This window comes from Rhincodon typus, chromosome 45, assembly GCF_021869965.1.
Source record: "Rhincodon typus isolate 14 chromosome 45, sRhiTyp1.1, whole genome shotgun sequence".
NCBI lineage: Eukaryota > Metazoa > Chordata > Chondrichthyes > Orectolobiformes > Rhincodontidae > Rhincodon > Rhincodon typus.
The window spans coordinates 4,397,161-4,419,839 of record NC_063376.1 but is presented as its reverse complement, the minus strand read 5'-3'; the positions used below and the strand labels follow the sequence as shown (position 1 = coordinate 4,419,839).

Sequence of the window (22,679 nt, the reverse complement as noted above, 5' to 3'; positions counted from 1 at the left end):
GGGGGGGTGGAAAAAAGAGGTGGGGGGGTGGAGAGGGGGCGGGGGGAGGAGAGGGAGCGGGGGGGAGGAGAGAGGGGAGGAATAAGGGGGGCAGGTGGACGGTTAAGAAGGGTTAAAGGCGTTGGAAAGGGGGTGGGGGTGGGAGTGAAGTAGATCCCACAATCTCATGTGGGCGAGGTGGGTATGATCTCCGTATTGACAGCACCACGGCCATTGGGTGACATGTCTGTCCATCAGAATAAAATAGGGCAAGGACATGAACCCCGCCCTTTCCGGGAAAGAAAACCCACATTTGACCAAAAAAGATCTCCCTTTTTCCTTCAAAATGTTCACCCATCATCAACAGGTTCCCTCACAAAAACATAAAACGATCTCTAATAAGGCGAAGAAAGATGGGGGAGTGACTGAAAATAAAGATTTAATTGGGGTTACCTGGTGACGTCGCCCTTACCTGGCGCTCAGGTGAGCGCGAGCCGTAAAGAAGCGGAGATTATTTCTATTTCATTCTCATATCCTATAGTCACATATTTAACCAACACAATTAGCACCTACCATATCGACGGTCTGCAATCTTTTCTTCCTTTTTTTCCCCCCCCCAACCCCCCTGTGCGGCAGCAGCCGTCGTTGCAAACTTGCCCACCCTGCTTGCTTCTGTCGCCGGATCCGTCACTCAGCCATCAGCCCGGAGAAGGCAGGACAAGCCAACGGCAACTGCCGTCACCCCGCCCACGGCCCAGGACTTCGGCACCTTCCGGCAATGTTCGGCGCCTTCCTCCCAGTCCCGCCCCCTCCATACATCAACAGGCGGGCATTGTCTCGTGGGTGGGGGGGAAGAGATGCATTACGTCATAAGGAGAGGCTGGCTGTTGCACCTCCGGTATCACCGGTCACGCTCGTCACTTTCCGCTCGGTACCGCCCCCACCTCACAACACATCAACAGAGATGGGCGGAGAAAGGGGATGAGCATGCGTCACGTCAAAAGGGGAGGTTTACGGACGCGCTTCGGGTATTTACGGACGCGCTCGGCACTTTCGGCACAACTCCCCGCCTATCAACATGGAGACGGGCAGGACAATGTCGGGGGATGCGCATGAATCATAATGGGTGCCCCGGGATCTCGAATATTTCGGCCACACTTGGCATTTTCCTCTAAGCTGTACCCCCTCCAACTTCAACGCAGGCAGGAGAGGGTCGGTGATACGCATGCGTAGTAGTGTGCACTTCGGGTATTTCCGACCATGCTCGGCATTTTCCGCCCATCCACGCCCCCGCGAACGATTGCTCCATCTGGGGAACGACTGGAGAAGAGCATGCATTATACGGAACAAAAACAAAGTTGCTGGAAAAGCTCAGCAGGTCTGGCAGCATCTGTGAAGGAGAAAACAGTTTCGGGTCCGATGACCCTTCCTCAGAACGTTATACGGAGCCGTTCACAGCGGCACTTGATTTCGGCTCTTTCCGGCCACGGTCGTCAATTTCCGCTTACCCGTCATTTAAGTGGGCGGCTTAGTGATGCGCATGCGTCATAATGGAGACTTGCGGCTGTACTCGGAAACATCGGGTTTTTCCGATCACATTCGGCAGTTTCCGCCCCGCTCTCCCCACCTCCTTTAAGAACCTAACCTCCTCAAAGCCGGCCGGAGTTACGCATGCTTCATAATGAGCGGCTCACGGAGCCGATCCATGAACTCGGGTGTTTCCGGCGGTACTCGGTACCTTCCGTTCAGATTCGTCCCTCAGTCCCCGAAGGAAAATTGTCCATCTCCTCCGCAGCATCTGCTCCCAGGATGAGGCATTCCACTCCCCTACATCTCAGATGTCCTTGTTTTTCAAGGACCGCAACTCCTCCCCCCCCAGTGGTCAAGAACGCCCTCAACCATGTCTCCCGCATTTCCCGCAACTCATCCCTCACACCCCGTCCCCGCAATAACAACCAAAACAGAATCCCCCTCATCCTCACGTACCACCCCACCAACCTCCGGATCCAACGCATCATCCTCCGACACTTCCGCCATCTGCAATCCGACCCCACCACCAAAGACATCTTTCCCTCCCCACCCTTATCTGCTTTCAGGAGGGACCACTCTCTCCATGACTCCCTTGTCCGCTCCACACTCCCCACCAGCCCCACCACACCCGGCACTTTTCCCTGCAACCGCAGGAAGTGCTACACCTGCCCCCACACCTCCTCCCTCACCCCCATCCCAGGCCCCAAGAAGACTTTCCACACCAAGCAAATGTTCACCTGCACATCTGCCAATGTGGTATACTGCATCCGCTGTACCCGTTGTGGCCTCCTCTACATCGGGGAAACCAAGCAGAGGCTCGGGGACCGCTTTGCAGAACACCTACGCTCGGTTCGCAATAAACAACTGCACCTCCCAGTCGCGCACCATTTCAACTCCCCCTCCCATTCCTCAGACGACATGTCCATCCTGGGCCTCCTGCAGTGCCACAACGATGCCACCCGAAGGTTGCAGGATCAGCAACTCATATTCCGCTTGGGAACCCTGCAGCCCAATGGTATCAATGTGGATTTCACAAGCTTCAAAATCTCCCCTCCCCCTACCGCATCCCAAAACCAGCCCAGCTCGTCCCCGCCTCCCTAACCTGTTCTTCCTCCCACCTATCCCCTCCTCCCACCTCAAGCTGCACCCCCATTTCCTCCCTACTAACCTCATCCCGCCCCCTTGACCTGTCCGTCCTCCCTGGACTGACCTATCTCCTCCCTACCTCCCCACCTACACTCACCTTTACTGGCTCCATCCCCGCCTCTTTGACCTGTCTGTTTCCTCTCCACCTATCTTCTCCTCTATCCATCTTCTATCTGCCTCCCCCTCTCTCCCTATTTATTTCAGAACCCCCTTCCCCTCCCCCATTTCTGATGAAGGGTCTAGGCCCGAAACGTCAGCCTTCCTGCTCCTATGATGCTGCTTGGCCTGCTGTGTTCATCCAGCTCTACACCTTGTTATCTCAGAAAATTGCCACATATTTTTTCGATCTTTCTTCCCTGTTTGCATCTTGCTTTGTCTTATTTCCTTTCCCGAAGGCGCTGGACTGTTTTCCAACTACGAGGCCGGTCTCTTAAAGGGACAGGGTCAGAAATCACAGACCAATAGGTTCAGTTGAAAACACGAACTTTTGGAGGTGCTGTTCTTTTTTCAGATATTAGTGAGAGAGGTGGTATCAGACACAGAATTTAACTGATGAGGATGTATTAAACAAACCTAATATGCTGTTAAATCTTCAAATCAGAAGGTTTTAGTTGATTAATATGTATATGTAAAACTCCAAATTCCTTTCAAGTCACTGCCCTGAGAGAACTAAAGGTTTTAATAGTGGAAAGAAGAGGTGGCAGTTTAGGTCAGACAATGTATGTTAGGTGTGACCTTGTTTAGAATCTGTTTGTGTTCTGGTTTGAAGTCAGACTGGTTTTATTTCCAAAGTAGGAATTTATAAAATGCCACCCTAACATGCATTGTCTGACCTAAAATGTCACCTCTTCTTTACACTGATAAAACCTTTAGTTCTCTCACAACAGTGACTTGAAAGGAATTTGGGGATTTACATATACATATTAAAACCTTCAGACTGATTAAAGATTTAACACCATCTTGGGTTTGTTTAATACATCCTCATCAGTGGTGTGACTCCTTTTTACTTGTAGATTCTATGTCAGATACTACCTCTCTAACTAACTCCTGAAAAAGGAGTAAGCCCGAAACGTCAGCCTTCCTGCTCTTCTGATGCTGCTTGGCCTGCTGTGTTCATCCAGCTCTACACCTTGTTATCTCTGAAGCTCTGAAAGATTGTTTTCAAATAAACCTGTTGGGATATAACCTGGTGTCATGTGATTTCTGACCTTGTCCATTCCAGTCCAACACTGGCACCTCCGTAATTAAAGGGACAGAACCATGACAGAGAGACCAGCACTTAAAAGAAAATGTCCCTTACCTTATTCCTTGGTAAGATGAGGTATAATGTTTTCCATGCTCATCCACTCTCAGCTGTGCAGGGTGAGCCGGGCTCTGACTTCAATCATGTACGGTCAACCTGGCATTGACCATCAGTCTAGTGTGGTCAACCCAATGTTGACACTCAGTCCAGTGCAGTCATTGAGATGTACAGCATGGAAGCAGACCCTTTGGTCCAACTTGTCCATGCCAAACAGGTATCCCAATCTGACCAACTCCCATTTACCAGCATTTGGCCCATATCCCTCTCAACCCTTCCTATTCAAGTACCTTTCGAGATGCCTTTTAAATGTTGTAATTGTACCACCACTTCCTCTGGTGGCTTATTCTATACACATGCCACCCTCTGTGTGCAAAAATTACCCCTTGGGTCCTTTTTAAATCTTTCCCCTCGCACTTCAAACCTATGTCCTATAGTTTCGGACTCCCCCATTCTAGGGCAAAGAGCTTGACTAATCACCCGATCCATGCCCCTCATGATTTTATAAACCTCTTTCAGGACACCCCTGAACCTCCTGCACTCCAGGGAATAAAAGACCTAGCCCATTCAGCCTCTCCTGATAACTCAAGCCCTCCACTCCCGCCAACATCCTTGTAAATCTTTTCTGCACCCTCTCAAGTTTAACAATATCCTTCCTATAGGAGGGTGACCAGAATTGTATGCAATATTCTAAAGGTGACCTCACCAATGTCTTGTACAGTCGCAACATGACGTCCCAACTCCTATACTCAATGTTCTAACCAATGAAGACAAGCGTGCCAAATGCCTGACTACCTAAGACTCCCTCACCTTCAAGGAAATATGCAACCCAGCATTGACTCTCAGTCAAGTATGGTCAACCTGGCGTTGGCTCTCAGTCCAGTATGGTCTACCAGGCTCCAATTCTCAGTCCAGCACGGTCAAGAGGGCTCCGTCCAACACGGTCAACCTGGCATTGACTCTCTCCTGGGTACAGTTCACCCGGTCTTTACTTTCTCTGGTATAACGTTCATTCGGTATTGCCACTTTCTGTGTCATGGCTCCCCTGGCAATGATCCTTGCTGGTGTGGTTATCTTCCCCTGGCACTGAATCTCACTTGGGTGTGGTTCAGCGGCCACTGAATCACGCTGAGGTGCTCTGAATACTGTACCAAAGGATGTCAAGATGGTGGCATGTGGTTGGAGCAGGGCATCGAGGTATCCATCACCCAATGACGATTGGCATCCAGAATGCTGGCTCCCAAATTCCCACTTTGCATACTCAAAGGCATCGCTCTCTGCCTTGCCTGAGATCTGTGCATGTTTTTGGAGGGTTAGCGGAGAGAATTTGTTCCCAAAGGCTGAAGAATGAAGTCATTAAGCAGAAGAACCAGAGTGGGAGGAAGGCAAACTGCTTTTGCTGCGGCAAGATACTGTGATCCAAAATGCATTGCTAGAAAACAGAGCGGATGCGGATTCAACAGTAGCTTGGAAAGGGGAAATTTGATAAATATTTGTAATGGGATAAGGAAAGGGGACAAGGAAAGACGAAAGGGACTGGGATTTATTGGATAGCCCTTTCCAAAAGCTAGTGCAGGAACTATGGGCTGAATGGCACCCTCTGTTGTATCCTTCTGTGATTCAGTGACAGAGCCTGGGACCTGTTAAGTCCAATGTGGCTCAAGCCATTACTAGGTTAAGCTGCCAAACCATTGAAAAAGCTTCCAGATTCAAAATGAAAGCTGGAAAAACACATCAGGTCAGGCAACATCTGCTAATAGAAACAAGGAATTATGGTGTTTTTGGTGCCTACTCTTCATCAGAATAATTATCAGTAACCCCAGCCTTGGCACCAGACCCGTCAAAATAATGTAATTTACAACTTTGAGGGCAGTTCAGAAGACTTGCAGCTCCCATTTAAGTGGGTTTGTGTTTTCCGATGCCTCTCACATGTATCCCTGACAACAGCGTTGAGGAGTAGATTAACTCTGAGCGCATAAGTCCGATTGAGAAGTAAACAAGATGCACAAATAGAAATGGGAGGGAGCTTTAACAGCTTTGCGTGATGTTACCACGAGACCAAACCAGTCTTCTTTTTCCAAGATGGCGGTGGAGTAGCAGCATAATGTGTGGGCTGTTCAGCCAAGGATTTCGTCGACTCCGTCCGCTTCAGTTTTTTTCTTTCTATGCTTTTCCTTTAATGTTTCCATTTATTGTTGTACCTCACCTTCTTTTAATGACGTCAGTGGAATGTATCTTCTCCTGGCGCAGGCGCAGTGACAAGGTGGCTTCTAATGGCCCAGAATGGCAGTATAGGCCTGGCGGGGCAGCCTCCTGGTGTGGCAGTCTTGTCCCGTCGTGCGGTCTCGTCTTGGCATGGAGGTCCAGTTTTGGCATCTCGTTCTTGCTTCAAATTTGCCTTCCAGATCTTCCAATGGCCCAGTGTGGAGGTCTTATCTCGGCCTGGCGTGGTGGTCTTGGCCTGGTGTGGAAGTCTCGGCCTGGTGTGGAAGTCTCGGCCTGCTGTGGAGGTCCCAGCCCAGTGTGGAGGTCCCTGACCGGTGTGCTGCCATCTTGGCCCAGTGTGGAGGTCCCAGACCGGTGTGGTGCCATCTCGGCCCGGTGTGGAGGTCTCGGCCCAGTATGGTGGTCTCTCAGCCCAGTGTGGTGGTCTCTCGGCCTGGTGTGGAAGTCCTGTGCAATGGTCTTGGCCCGGTTCTGGGGAACAGGGTTCTGAGGAAGGGTCACCGGACCCCCAACGTTAACTTTGGTTTTCCTGCACGAATGATGCCAGACCGGCTGAGCTTTTCCAGCAACTTCTGCTTTTGTTCCTGATTTACAGCATCCCCAGTTCTTTCGGTTTTTAGATTGCTATTCCAATCTTGTTGAAAACACAGGAATAATACATAAGTATAGAATGGATGTTGGGATGTTATTGCAATTAAAACTGCTTTATGGGTGAATGTTTAGAATCCAATCCAACTCCCAACGTCTCCCACAACATGCTGGCCCTGGCAGGGGTGGGGATGTGTGGTTTTGCTTTGACGGACGTGTTTAATTTCCCAGTGATCCCAGCATTTGGTTTCAGGGTGGGGGCATTGTTTTAATTTTAGGTTCAGCACATGGTTGTCTTCAGGGGCAGAGAAAAAAAAACCTTTGTTTTTAATGACATGGATGATTGAATTTCCCAGAAACATTTGGTTCAGAGTGGAAACGTAACCGTGCTGTTTTCTGTTGTGGCCAGGATTGGTAATTGAGGTGGTTCGATTCATGCCTTACTGGGCCCAGGCGTCAATGTGGGACTGTAGCCAGATCTTCAGCCTTTCGTGGGCATCACTGGGTGGGCCAGAATTTGTTGCCCATCCGTAACTGCCCTTGAGGAAGCAGTGGTGAGCCCTGTTCCTGAACCGCTGCAGTCCATCTGGTTCCACTTGTCCTTGGCAAGTTAGCTGAATGAAAAGGACCGCTGGGCCGTGTCAGGTCAGAGTCAACCACATTGACAGGGCGTCTCAAACCACAAGTATGCCAGGCCTGGAAAGGCTGTCAGATTTTGTACCCTGGGAAGACGTTAGCGAGCTAGATGGGTGACCACTGATGATAGTTTCATGGTCGAGGTCACCAAAACCAGCATTCAATTCCAGAATGATTAATTAATTGAATCTAAAATTCCAATGACGGACCTGATGGGATCTTATCCCGTGCCCCCAGACCATTAGTGCGGGTCTCTACATTAACAGCCCAGTGACGTGGCACTGCACTTTCATGTCCTTACTTCCCAGCAAAAATTTTCGCTGAGAGAGAGCTGTTCAGAGAAAGTTGACTGGGATGATCCCGGGTATGGAGGGATTTGTCTTATGAGCAAAGGCTAAACAGGTTGGGACTCCGCTCACTGGAGTTTAGAAGAATGAGAGGTGATCTCATTGAAACATATTGGATTCTTAAGGGGCTTGACAGGGTCAATGCTGAGAGGATGTTTCCCCTCATGGGAGAGTCTGGGACCAGAGGGCACAGTCTCAGAATAAGGGGGTGCCAATTTAAGACTGAGACGATGAGGAATTTATTCTCTCAGAGGATTGAGTGTCTTTGGAACACCTTGCCACAAAGAGTTGTGGGGGCAGAGTCCTTGTGTATATTTAGGGCTGAGATGGATAGACTCTTGATCAGTCAGGGAACCATGGGTTACAGGGAAAAGGGCAGGAAAGCGGATGTGAGGAATGTTGGATCAGCCACGATCCTATTGAATGGTGGAGCAGGCTCAAGGGGCTGAATGGCCTACTCGTGCTCCTATTTCTTCTGGTCTTACGGATTTGTGAACAGTGAACAGCATCGACATTTCAAGCCTAGAGGCCCATATATTAAGTCTGCTCCTCTAAGGTTCGGGTTGAGACAGGACAGAGGAACCTTGCATTCTGCCCAAAGTTGGACCCACCAAAGTTAGACAAAAGCAAAATGCTGTGGAGGCTGGAAATCTGGAACACACATAGAAAATGCTGGAGAAACTCAGCAGGGCTGGGCACCATCTGTGGAAAGTGAAAAGCAGAGTTAATATTTTCATGACTTTTCTTCAGGACCCAAGTTAAAGATGCCTAACCTCTTATACTGCATGGCTCAGCTAAAATGATCTGATTGTAAGCTATTCTCAAATGTTATTTTTTTCCTGTACTTCTGGTTTTATTTACGTGCAGGATATTTATCACCTTATCACAGACTTCATTTCTGTCCAAGGTCACTGGCTCTGGTGGAAATGGCCATGTGAAACAGTGTGGTGAGCTCAGACTGCAAGCCCACATCCTTTCACTCACCGTTTCTATCAAACTGTCAGCTATCAGGTTTTCTCACGACTGTCATATAAGTCTTACTGATACCATAGCAACCCCACTGCTGGTCTTTCATTTTCCAGCTCACCCCTTAAAAATGTTACTACCATGTAGCCATAGGGTCACACAGCCTTAGAGTCAACAAACCCTTCAGCCCAACTCACCCATGCCGACCAGATATCCTAAGCTAATCTGGATCCATCTGCCAGCATTTGGCCCAGATCCCTCTAAACCCTTCCTATTCACGTACCCATCCAGATGCCTTTTAAATGTTGTAATTGTACCAGCCTCCACCACTTCCTCTGGCAGCTCATTCCATAATCTGCGCCACCCTGTGTGTGAAAAAGGTGCCGCTCGGGTCCTTTTTTAACACACGAGAGAGGGAAGGTTGTGACAACGGAACAAGTAAAGATGGGAAGGAGCTGAGGGGTTGGAGGCTGGATGGTATGATAAGCTTGAATGGGTTTGCGGGGTGGGGAACAGTCGGGGATTTTGACAATCAGATTGGAATTGTTAGATAGTTGCCATATGTCTGCCAGAGAGAATGGGAGCATTGAGCCAATAGGACTTATATAGGAAGGTTGTCATTATACTAGAAAGGGTACAGAAAATATTCACAAGGATGTTGCTGGGACTGGAGGGTTTGAGTTAAGGAGAGGCTGGGACTTTTTACCTTGGAGCCTTAGAGGTTGAGGGGTGACCTTATAGAGGTTTATATAATCATGTGGGGCATGGATAAGGTGAATAGCCAAGGTCTTTTTTGCCAGGATTGGGGAGTCTAAGCTGGAGGGTGTAGGTTTAAGGTGAGAGGAGAAAGATTTAAAAGGGACCACAGGGGCAACCTTTTCATGGAGGAGCGTGCGTGGAACGTGCTGCAAAAGGAAGTGGTAGAGGCTGGTACAATTACAACATTTAAAAGACATCTGGATGGGTGTATAAATAGGAAGGGTTTGGAGGGATATGGGTCAAATACAGGCAAATGGGACTAGATTAACTTAGGATATCTGTTCGGCATGGACGAGTTGGACCAAAGGGTCTGTTTCTGTGCTGTACAGCTCTATGACTCTATGACTCTAAATGTGCTTTTCTTTCAGAATAGTCCAGTGCTGCATTGACATTTGACGATTGTTCAAAGACATCTGACTGTCTCAGAGAAAAAGAAACATTCTCATCTCCCTTTTAAATCGGAAACACTTTGGTTTTAAATTGTAAACCCTTTGATTTTAAACTATGTCTGCTCGTTTTGGTCTCTGCCAGAAGGGGAATTATCATTTCAGTATATCCCCCCTCTCTCCACCCTCATTGCAAAGGGTTCAGAAAAGATTTAGGAGCATGTTGCCGGGAGTGGAGAGTTTGAGTTATAAGGAGAGACTGGATAGGCAGGGACTTTGCTCCCTGGAGCGTAAGAGGTTGGTGGGGCGGGGGAGGGGGTTGACCTTATAGACATTTATAAAATCATGAGGGGTATGGATAAGGTGAATGGTAGGTGTCTTTTTTCCATATGGTGGGGGATTTGAAAACTAGGGGTCATATTTTTAAGGTAAGAGGAGAGAGATTTAAAAAAGACACAGGAGGCAATTTTAACATCTAGAGGAAATGGTGGATATGGGTACAGTTACAATGTCTAAAAGACGTTTGAACAAGTTCATGAATAAGAAATGTTTGGAGGGATATAGGCCAAGCGCAGGCAGATGGGACTAGTTTAGTTTGGGATTATGGTCAGCATGGACTGGTTGGACCGAAAGGTCTGTTTCCGTGCTCTATGACTCTGTGACAAAGCTTTATATATCCAGCTGAGCCTGGTATCTGGTAAAGGGGAAATCCAATGTCTTATCTTGCTTTGTCCAAACCCAATGCTGTAGTCCACAGAAATTCAATACACCATTCTCTTGCAGCATTTAATACAATCAAAAAGAAGACCATCACAGATCATCAAAGTCTTAATGCGAGTAATTGGTTCATGTTGTAGAAGCGAGCTGTAGCCTGTATACATTTCCCCTATGTTTCCTTTCACTGACTAACAATAAAAGCTCATGTATGGACTGTTCCAAACGCTTGCCTGTGTGTGATGTTCCCTGACTGGACAGTGACAAGATGCAAGTGAACACCGGAGACTGGGGAAGGGGAATCAAACACTTAGCTGGCCTGCAGTTGGAATGTAGACAAGGGTTTTGGTGAGGCCATTTTCAGAATACTGTGTACAATTCTGGTGGCCCTTCTTTAGGAAGGATGGTGTTAAACTTGAGAGGGCGCAGAAAAGGTTGGCAAGGATGTTGGTGAGGCGTCTTATGGAGTACTGTGTCCAGTTCTGGTCACCGTGTTATAGGAAGGAGGTTATTAAACTGGAGATAGTTCAGAGAAGATTTACAAGGATGTTGCCAGGACTGTAGGGTTTGAGTCCCAGGGAGAGGCCGAATAGGCTAGGACTTTTTCTCGCCAGAGTGTCAGAGGCTGAGGGGTAACTTTGGAGAGGTTTATAAAATCACAAGGGGTATAGATAAGCTGACTGACTAAGGTCTATTCCCTAGGGTGGGGGAGTGCAAAACTAGGGGGCACATTCCTAAGGTGAGAGGAGAAAGATTTAAAATGGACATGAGGGGCAACTTTTTTACACAGAGAGTGTTTCCTGTATGAACTGCCAGAGGAAGCGGTGGATACAGGTACAGCTACAACATTTAAAAGACATTTATTTAAGTACATGAATAAGAAATGTTTGGAGGGATATGGGCCAAGTGCAGGCAGGTGGGACTAGTTTTGTTTGGGATTATGGTTGGCATGGACTGTTGGAAAGAAGGTTCTGTTTCCGTGCTCTATGACTCTATGACTATGAATTAATCTAGTGCCATTTGCCAGCATTTGGCCCATATCCGTATGAGACCTTCCTATTCATGTACCTATCCAGATGCCTTTTAAATGTAACTGTATCAATCTCCAACACTTCCTCTGCCAGCGCATTCCATACACACAACACCCTCTGTGTGAAAAGGTCACCCCTTGGGTCCCTTTTAAATCATTCCCCTCTCACCTTAAATCTATGCTCTCTCGTCTTACACTCCTCTACTATGGGGAAAAGACCTTGGCTATTCACCTTATCCATGCCCCTCAATGAGGTCCACACACAGCAGGAAGACTGCAGTGGTTCAAAAAGGCAGCTCACCACCACCTTCTCAAGGGCAACTAGGGACAGGCAAGAAATGCTGGCCAGCCAGCAACGCCCACATCCAACAAATGAATTAAAAAAACCCACCGTCTTGTACAACCTCAACATAATGTCCCAACTTCTATACTCAAAAGGTCTGAGTAATGAAGGAAAGCGTGCTAAATGCCTTCTTAATCACTCTGTCTACCTGTGACACAAACTTCAAAGAATTATGTACCTGAATCCTGACCAGTAAAGTGTGTGGTGCTGTGGTTTATTTCGGTGAAGGAATGGGATTGTATGTGCAAGGGATTGTGAGCCCATGTTGGCTACATGGCATGGGCAACATGGCTTTATGGGTCACCCATGCCTTAGCAGTGGCTTTGCTGGTGAGGGGCGACAATGGATTGCCAACTCATGTCCAGGTGCATAGCAGCCTTTCCAGGATGGCGTGGGCACAAGGAATATCAACCTCTGAGCGTTTACCTGCCAAATGACAAATCGCTCTGGGAACGGCACATGGCAAGATGGTGCCAGGATTGGGCTTGATGGATACCATAGGACCAGGCCAGGTCGTTCATGAGGCGGGTTTGGTAGGATATGGTGACAAGACTCATTGGTCCCCATGGTAGAAATTCCTGCAATGAAATGGGTGCAACTCAGTCTTCTCATAGAATCCACACAGTGTGGGAGCTGGCCATTCGGTCCATCGAGTCACACCGACCCTCCGACGATCATCCCACCCAAATCCACCCCCCCACCCTATCCCTGTAACCCTGCATTTCCCATGGTTAATCCACCCGTCCTGCACATCCTTGGACACTACGGGGCAATTTAGCATGGCCGATCCACCCTAACCTGCACATTTTTGGACTCTGGGAGGAAACCCACGCAGACACAGGGCGAAATGAGCAAACTCCACACGGACAGGTGGCTGAAGGTGGAATCGAACACTGGCACCGCAAAGCTGCTAACCACTGAGCCACCGTGCTGCCTCCCACAATATGTAATAGAGCAATAAAAAATGTTACCGTTCTTTCATTTAGTTGTCGGTGACAATCTAACGACAAGCTAAAATTCTCTTTTTTGTCAAGGAGATATAGTTTTGTCAGCTGGTTCTGGGTTGGCACGTACCTTGCCCGAAGATCCTTCCAGAAACCACAGTGTAATCCCGATGAAAGTGGAAGGGAATTTGTGTTCTTGTGCGTAGCAGCCAGAGAACCAGAGTTTAAATTATTTGGCCAAAAAAGAGGGAAGAGATGAGGAGACTTTTTTTCCACACGTCATGTTGTTCTGATCTGGATCACTCCACTTGAAAGACTAGGTGGAACTGAAGAATCAATACCAATTTTCAAGAAGGAATTAGATGTATATTTAGAAAAGAAACAAAACATAGGGCCCTGGGAAAAGGCTCATGGAATGAGTCTAATTTTGTTGAAGGAAATTAGCCAAGATTGCAGAAGAAAAGTTTGGCTGGGAGCCCAGACTTCCATTAGTTTGTTGGCAAACAGAAGGGAAAGTATTGCTTGATTGATAGATTGTCAATATTTTCTTTTTTTTCTATGATACATTTTGTCACTGGCTCAATGTTTGTTGGTGTAAGATAAGGAGGTGTTACGTGCTTATATTTTCTATCATTAATATTTTAAAGTTCTGGCTGATTGATACTTTTATTGGGTTGCAGTAACAACAGATTTTCAATGTTCCTGCACAGAAGACATACTGGGTGAAAGCCCAGGGAGTTGACGTGAATGTACAAGGGGCTATAGAGAGTAGGTAGGGCTGCATAGTGGCATGAGGGATATAGAGTCATAGAGATTTACAGTATGGAAACAGGCCCTTCGACCCAACTTGTCCATGCCACCCAGTTTTCACAATTAAACTAGTCCTATTTACCTGTGTTTGGTCCAAATCCCTTCATACGCATCCCATCCATGTACCTGTTTCTTAAATGATAAAATTGTACTTGTTTCCATTACCTCTGGCAGCCCATTCCAGCCACTCACCACCCTCTATGTGAAAGAACTGCCCCTCTAGACCCTTTTGTATCTCTCCCTCTCACCTTAATTCTATTCCTTCTAGTTTTAGACTCCCCTACCATGGAGGAAGAGCTGTTGGCTATCTACCTTATCTATCCCTCTCATGATTTTATAGACCTCACCCAGGGACAAAAATGTCCCATGCCTATTCAGCGTCTCCTTATAACTCAAAACTTCCAGTCCAGCATCCTAGTAAACCTTTTCTGCACTCTTTCTAGTTTAATAATATCCTTTCTATACTAAGGCAAAAGGAACTGCATGTAGTACTCCAAATGTGGCATCACCAACGTCTTGGACAGCTGCAACAAAACATCCCAACAACTTTACTCAATGAAAACCGAAAGAATTGCGGATGCTGTAAATCAGGAACAAAAACAAAGTTGCTGGAAAAGCTCAGCAGGTCTGGCAGCATCTGTGAAGGAGAAAACAGAGTTAACGTTTCGGGTCCGGTGACCCTTCCTCAGAACTTTACTCAGTGCTCTGACTGATGAAAGCAAGCATGTCAAAAGCCTTTTTCACCACCCTGTCTACCTGTGGCTCTGTTTTCAAAGAGCTATGAACCTGTATCTCTGGATCTCTTTGTTCTATAACGCCCCCCACGGCCCTACCATTAAATGCATAAGTCCTCACCTGGTTTGACCTACCAAAATGCAACACCTCACATATATCTAAATTAAACTAGGAGGGACTTCTGAGGGCAGGAAGGGGGCATGCCAAGTTGGAGGCCATTGGGATTGGGTGGATGGAAAGTGCATGCGTTGGCAGTGGGGCTAAGACTTTATTGAAGTTACATTTCTGAAGATTCTTGCATCCAACTACAATTCGGAACTCCGCCAAGGGGTTGCTTGGATGTGCCTATCCTTGGCAATGCTACGCACAGCTCAATGCCAACACCCTCACCCAGCACCAACCCGCCCCATTCTTAAATGTCTGCAGGGGCCCTTCGACTCAGTGCAAGTCTACAGATCGTGTTGCCATAGTCTTACCAGACTCTGTCATGAGACAAGACACGACCGGAGGTGAGGTTGAGAAAAGGGAGTCCTTCATGGTAACCTCAGCTGGTGATGGGAATGGCTTTACAAGCCAACCAAGATAGTCTCTCAGTACTGCAAGCCAGCCCATCTCACGTGGAGTGGACTTACTCTTTCGATCTGAACCAACACCCTGCTGAGTTCTCTCAGTGCCAGACGACCTGCTATTATCTTAGGGGCTTTCCTGAGGACTTCCAGCCTCCTGCTGCTCAGAGATCGGCAGTGCAGATAAATCCCCCTTTTCCCGTCCTTCTGAATCACTCTGTTCTCCCTCCTCAGTCATGGCAGTGAAGTGTTCATTCTCAGAATTAGGGTGGAGAGGAGCAGTGAATGGAATGCATTGTGACAATAGTGAGAGAGACTGATTGACAGCAGATGAATTTAGATCATGCATCTCGGGAGACGCTTTATTTTAAGACTGTGGCGTGAGTCGGAGTCTAAACTTTTATTTACACAACCTTTTGGAATGCAACAGAAGTGAATAGAACATTTCTGCATGTGTTTGTTTAAACTTTCTTTATAAAGCTTCTATTTTCTGCCCGTTGAGCAATGGAGTATGGTCTACCACAGGGACGCCCAGATAATTTCAGGACTAGCATTCTGCTTTTGTGATTATAAGACCATAGACTATAAGGGCAACAGTAGGCCATTCAGCCCATTGAGTCTGCTCCACCATTCAATGAGAGAATAGCTCATCTGATAACCAGCAATTCCAATTTCATTTTTGGAAAACTGGTCTCCCTGTTATAGGAAAGTTTTTTTAATTTATTTGTGGGATGCTGGCTGGCCAGGATTTATTGCCCGTCCCTAGTTGCCCTTAAGAAGGCGGTGGTGAGCTGCCTTCTTGAACCGCAGCAGTCCACAAGTTGTTAAACTTGAAAGGGTTCAGAAAAGATTACAAGTTGATGCCGGGGTTGGAGAGTTTGAGCTATAGGGAGAAGCTGAATAGGCTGGGGCTTTTATTCCTTGGAGCGTAGAAGGCTGAGGGGTGACCTTATACAGGTTTATAAAATCATGAGGGGCATGGATTGGGTGAATAACCAAGGTCTTTCCCCCGGGGGGGAGGGGGGGTGAGTCCAAAACTAGAGGGCAGAGGTTTAAGGTGAGAGGGGGAAAGATTTAAAAGGGACCTAAGGGACAATTTTTCAAGCAGAGGGTGGTGTGTGTGTGGAATGAGCTGCCAGAGGAAGTGGTGGAGGCTGGTACAATTAGGCATCTGGATGGGTACATGAATAGGTAGGAGTTGGAGGGACATGGGCCAAAAGCTGGCAAACGGGACTGGATTAATTTAGGATATCTGGTCAGCATGGACGAATATGACAGAAGTGTCTGTTTCTGTGCTGTACAGCTCTATAGTGGGGTCTGACAAGGTTTTGCGTAACTGCAGCATAACTGCTGCATCCTTGTATTCCAGTCCTGTAGATATAAAGGCCAGCACTGGGCACTAGCCCAGTGGGGTCCTGTTGCTACCACGATCCGTTCTCGAGGGAAGGAATAGCTAGGTCAGCATTCTCTCTCCCTTTTTCCGCCCCATCTGCAGCGGGCTGTACGATGATCCCTGACTGGAAGGGATCAGATGGTGACAGCTTCTCAAATGTCGACCCAAAACTGAGGCCCACCAAAATATACTGGTAACAAAGATGAGAACTTGCAAGTTACTGAACAGTAGCAACCTCGGGAGTCCTCCTAAACATACCTTGACCTCTATCTTGGACAAGAATTGGAAAAGCCATTCAGAAAAGCTGTCGGATCATAAAAATCATGGAATCTACATAGAGCAGGGAGGGGCTGTTTGATAGAGCTGCAAGTCAAAAGGAGAAACCGAAAGAACTGCGGATGCTGCAAATTGAAACAAAACCAGCAAATTGCTGGAAAAACTCAGCAGGCCTGACAGCGTCTGTGGAGAGAAAGCACAGTTAACATTTCGGTTCCAGTGACCCTTCCTCAGAACATTTCGTCTCCGGTCTTTAGAACTGATTGTGCAGGAAAAGGTTGATATATATTGCTGAAGGTGGAGTAGCGGGAGGAGTAAATGATATGTGGAGATAGAGCCCAGAGAGAGAGAGAAAAACAGTTGGACGGATGAAGGAGTGGGTAAGGGTCAGCCTGGGAGAATCAATAGCTGTTACTGGGGACTGTTAGAGGCTGACAATGTGTTGTTTGTGGTTGTGGCGTTGTGCAAGGCCTGGTGTGTGGAGTTGAATTGAATTGAGCACAGTGAAAATCAGCACTTTACAGAGCCACCTTAGGTACAAGGTACAGATTCTTCAGTCTAAGTTCTTAGGGGAAAAAAATTAGAAAAACAAAGAAATAAAAAGTCCAGCATTACTGATTGTATGAATAAGTTAGAAAATAGAGAAATAAGAAGTTTGGAACAAGAGTCTTTCCAAACCAGTTCACACCTAGTCTCTAGTCCATTTTCGGCCTTGACTCCAGACTGTGCCGGGCCTCACCTCGAGACTGTTGAGGCTGGAAGACCGCTCTGGAATCACCTCAAGGTCGGAAGCCCACACTGAGGCCACGAAAGGCTGTCATACCAGGCTGCTGAGAGATTGCCAGGCCACGCTGGAAAATCATCAGGCCAGGCCAAGAGAGAGTTTGCCACACCGGGCCGATAGACTGCCACACGCAACTGAGAAACCGCCAGGCCAGGCCCGCAGACAGCCGTACCAGGCCAAAAGACCACCACGCCAGGTGCAAGATCGCCAGGCCAGGCCAGGAGACCGCTGTACCAGACCGAGAGATCACCACATGCCACTGAGAGACCGCTATGCCAGGCCAGCCAGGAGACCGCCTCTCCAGGGAGAGGACACCAGGACGGGCCAGGAGACAGCTGGGAGACGGTAGTCAGGCCCTGAAATTATTGAACTCGATATTGAGTCCTGAAGGCTGCAGGGTTCCCAGTCAGAAAATGAGCGGCTGTTCTTCCAGCTTCCAGAACTACCATTCCGTCCCTTTCACCTACCCCTTGCCTGTAGGCCTGCAAAACCTTTCCCCCAACAAGTATTCATCCAAATCCTTTTTGAAAATTAGAATGAGAAGGCCTTTTACTGGACTGTTAACTCAGAGACCCAGATAATGTTCTGTGGACCTGAGTTCAAATCCTGCTAAGGCAAGATGGTGGAATTTGAATTCAATTTTAAAAAACTGAATTGAGTCTAATCCTAACCATGAATCCGTTGATGATTGTCGGGAGAAGGGGGAGGGGGAGGGGAAGGGACCCCATCTGGTTCACTAATGTCCTTTAGGGAAGGAAGCTGCTACCCCTTACCTGGTCTGGCCTATATGTGACTCCAGACCCACAGCAATGTGGTTGACTCTTTTAACTGCCCTATGGGCTATTAGGGATGGGCAGTAAATGCTGCCTGGCCAGCGACGTACCACATCCCGTTAATGAATAAAGGGCTGAGGATTGGATTTATTTTCACATGTATAAGGGCACAGGAGTACAGTGAAAAGTGTACAAGGTCACCATTCACTAGAGCCAAAACCATAATTTTAAGAAAAAAACATCAGAAATAAGAGACAAAGAGCCAAAAGGGGAAGAAAAAAAATCCAGATTTTAAAGGAAGAAAAATGTCTAGGTCTTAAAATCCTTGCCTTGCTCGTCTTGAGTTGATCAGCATGAGAAGCCACTTTCTTGCTGCTGATCAATGGGAGGAGATTTCCCACTGCCTGAGATTGATATTGAATCTACTCTCACTCCAACTGCAGGCTGTACGTTTCAGAACACTCTTGTAAATGAAGTTCCCCTCAGCTCCCGCTCTGATCTTTTTGCTAATGCATCCTTTGTTTGGCTCGGCGATGAACACATGGCCTACTTACATACTCTTTCAAAAGCACGTTGCCCCTTTAAACATCCGCGTCTGTAAAAGACTGTGATCATCGAATATTCTTAAGGTGAACTAGAAGCCCACCCAGACCCACCCCATCCCTCTATTTCCCATGGTTAATCCACCTAATCTGCACACTATGGGGTATTTTCCCACTGCCAATCCACTCTAAGCTGCATATAGAATGCAGATAGTGTGGGAGCAGGCCATTCGGCCCATTCAGTCCACACCGATTGTCCAAAGACCATCCCACCCAGTCCCACCCCCTACTATCCCTGCATTTCCAATTGGCTAACCCACCTAAGCCTGCACGCTATGGGGCAATTTAGCACGGCCAATCCACCCTAACCTGCACATCTTTGGATTGTGGGAAGAAAATAGAGCACCTGGAGAAAACCCACACAGACACATGCAAACTCCACACAGACACAGTTGCCCAAGGGCAGAATTGAACCCAAGCCCCTGGCACTGTGAGGCAGCAGTGCTGACCACTGAGCCACCATGCCACCCATTGCCCCCCTGCTGCTTTTTTTGACTTTAGTTGTCCTCCCTCCTGCCAGGGGCAGCCATTCCTTCCAGTTTGCTCTGACTAAGCCCTTCATAACTTTAAAAATCTTGAATAAATCTTCCCCCTAACTTTCCCTGCTCGGAGGATGTGACCAAGTGTACTTAAGCAACATGTCCGCACAAACAAAACAATTGTCATCCTTAAGGGCTTTAAAAAGAGTTAGTTGTACAACATGACAGCGTGTCTGGAATCAACACATATTGAGTCATAAATGCCAGTACAGAGCAGCTGGGCCTGTTTCTATGCTGTAAATTCTCTATAGTTCGAGCTTGGATTGAATCATTGCACACTTGTGGTCTTGGAGTCATCGAGCCATACAGCATGGAAACAGACCTTTCAGCCCAATCAATCCATGCTGATCATAATCCCAAAATAAACTAAACCCACCTGCCTGCACTTGGCCCATGTCCCTCCAAACGTTTCCTATTCATGAGCTTATCCAAATGTCTTTTAAATGTTGCAACTGTACTCGCATCCACCACTTCCCCTGGAAGTTCATTCCACACACAAACCACCCTCTTGTGTCTTTTCTGTCACCTTAAAAATATGCCCCTCCCCCCAGTCTTGAACTCCCCCATCCTAGAGAAAAGACACATGCCATTCACCTTATCTATACCCCTCATGATTTTATAAACCTCAATGAGGTCACCCCTCAACCTCCTACATTCCAGTGAAAAAAAAAAGTCCCAGCCTCTTTCTATAACTTAAATCCCCCATTCCTGGCAATATAATAGTGAATCTCTTCTGAACCCTCAATCTCCCACCCTCCTGTTCAGCTATTCAGCAGAACATAGTCTTAGTTTTAACTTAGTCTTGCAGAATATCAAAATCTATCCCTTTATCACTAGAGGCCACTCTTTCAAGCACCCCAATCCCAACCTCCGGAATTCCTTCCTTGAATTGTCCTGTCTTAACTCTCCCCCCTTGCTCCCAAGAACTTTGCCAAATGTACCCCCGCTTCTGCTCCTTTGGACTGACTGATTGTTAGAGACACAACGGGGCAACTGTAGAACGAAGATACCCAGAGCTAATTCAAGCTCCTTTTAACAGAGAACTTAATCTCGGGTTTAAATTCCCCAGCCCTGCTGCTGCAAACCAGGAACCCCACAAATTCCACAGCCCTGCTGCTGCAAACCAGGAACTCACCATCTGGGATTGACTTTGGAATGTGCAATCCTCAGAAACTTGGCAAAGGTCCACTGGCTCCAACCACAACCAGCCTTGAAAGGGCAGAGCTTTCACAACACTGACCACTGTCACACCCAACACCAATATAGAAGCCCAAGTGTGACAGTGCACTTTCTAAGTGGTGAATTATGAGGAGTAAGTGGCTATGGTCGGAAATATATCCAGAACCTCATTGCATCTCACGCAAGTTATTTGTCTATTGTCTCCCAACTGGTTACTTCTGTATTACAGTCACAGGACCTATGAGCAGCTGGTTACTCTTTAGTCATGGTTTGTCATTTCATCCTGATTATAAAGCAGGGAATGATTCCTGTCCCAGGAGTGTGACAAACCTGTCCCTTGGATTTGATTGGATGGGTAGTCTCTCTTCTCAGCTGGTGCATTGGATGGTTTCAACCTCGCGATTGGTTCATCGGGTACGGGGTCTGCTCCATAACTGGTTCATTAGGCTCTGCCTCAGGATTGGTTCATTGGATGCCTCGGATCACTGGATGTTCGAGGCCTAAGGATTGGCTCATTAGATGGTCAGTATCTCAGGACTGGATCCGTAGATGGTCAGTGTCTCTGGGTTGGTTAATTAGATGGACATTGTCTCAGGATTGGATTATTGGGTGGTCAGTATCTAAGGACTGGTTTGTTGGGTGGTCAGTGTCTCAGGATTGGTTCTCTGTATGGTCAGTATTTCCAGATTGGATCATTGGGTGGTCAGTGTCTCGGGATTGGATTATTGGGTAGGTGGTGCCTAAGAATTGATTCATTAGGTGGTCAGCGTCTCAGGATTGGCTCTTTTGATGGTCAGTGTCTCAGGATTGGTTCATTGGGTCATTAGTGTCTCCAAATTAGTTTGTTGGATGGTCAGTGTCACAGGCATGGTTCTTTGGGTGGTCAGTGCTTCAGGATTGCTTCATTGGGTCAAGAGTGTCTCTGGATTGGTTCTTTGGCTGGTCGGTGCCTGAGGATTGGTTTGTTGGGTGTTCGGTGTCTTAGGATTGGATCCTCAGATGGTCAGTATCCCAGATTGGGTCTTTGGATCATCAGTGTCCCGGGATCGGATCATTGGATGGTCAGTGTCTCAGGATTGGATCCTAGGCTGGTCAACGTCTCAAGATTGGACCATTGGATCAGATTGGTTCTTTAGGCTCTGCCTCAGCATTGGTCAGGATTCGTTCCTCATCCTACATCTGAGTTAGAGGTTACCAAAGAAATTCTAATTCAAATTAGGAACAGACCAATTCTGAGAAAAATGACAAAATGTGCCCCGTAGCTGGATGTCAGTACTTAACTGAAAAGGAGCAGAGTAACTGGAATAAGTAATTGAGAAATTTAGCACTCAGTAAGGGAGATATTTATTTCAAATCTTTATTGCAAAACACAGACACAGAACATACAAATAGCTCTATTTTTACTCTCTTGTACAGTCAATTGAAAAATACATTATCACACAAACAATATAAAAGAAACATTCTCAAACTTAGGTAGACTGGAAACACTCATACCATACCAGAAGATGAACCAGTATTGTGGTTTAATGATTCACAAATTTGAGAGGACTGCCCAGTTTTGGTTAGCCTCAGCCTGGCCAAATCATTTCAACGTTAAATATTATTCCCTAACCAAAAAAAAAATTGCAGTCTTCTCCTGGAAAAGGCAGCGAATGCATTTAGCTCTGATGGGCTACTTACCCAAGGCATCATTGCCGCCCACAATGCCTTGTGTGTTCTCAACAGTGGGCCCAGTTTCAGGATCTGAGGGTCAAAGCAGAAACGAACATAAGAAATAGGAGCAGGAGTAGGCCATCTGGCCTGTCGAGGCTGCTCCAGCATCCAATGGCTGATCTTCTCGTGGACTCAGCTCCGCCCGCTCACCGTAACCCTTAATTCTTTAACTGTTCCAAAATCTATCCATCTTCGCCTTCAATGAGGTAGCCTCACTGGGCAGGAAATTCCACCGGTTCACAACCCATTGGGTGAAGAAGTCCCTCCTCCACTCAGTCCTAAATCTGCTGCACAGCAGCAGAGAAATAAAACTGGATAAAAACCGAAAGAACTGCGGATGCTGTAAATCAGGAACAAAAACAAAGTTGCTGAAAAAGCTCAGCAGGTCTGGCAGCATCTGTGGAGGAGAAAACAG

The 22,679-nt window shown here is 47.2% G+C and overlaps 2 protein-coding genes across 2 annotated transcripts in view; both read right to left on the bottom strand.

Moving 5' to 3' along the window:
- LOC109922088 (AP-1 complex subunit sigma-1A) overlaps nucleotides 1–680 on the bottom strand; it is a 47,902-nt gene extending 47,222 nt beyond the window's left edge. Inside the window, exon 1 of the mRNA XM_048620179.1 lies at nucleotides 553–680. Coding sequence (XP_048476136.1) covers nucleotides 553–555 — 3 coding nt within the window. The 5' untranslated portion in view covers nucleotides 556–680. The remainder of the gene's footprint in view (nucleotides 1–552) is intronic.
- Nucleotides 681–4,861: 4,181 nt separating this feature from the next.
- Nucleotides 4,862–22,679, bottom strand: part of LOC109921922 (plasminogen activator inhibitor 1-like) — a 38,661-nt gene continuing 20,843 nt past the window's right edge. The window contains exons 7-8 of the mRNA XM_048620034.1: nucleotides 22,232–22,294; nucleotides 4,862–5,295 (exon numbers count right to left, since the gene is read on the bottom strand). Of these exons, the coding sequence (XP_048475991.1) occupies nucleotides 4,862–5,295; nucleotides 22,232–22,294 (497 nt within the window). The remainder of the gene's footprint in view (nucleotides 5,296–22,231; nucleotides 22,295–22,679) is intronic.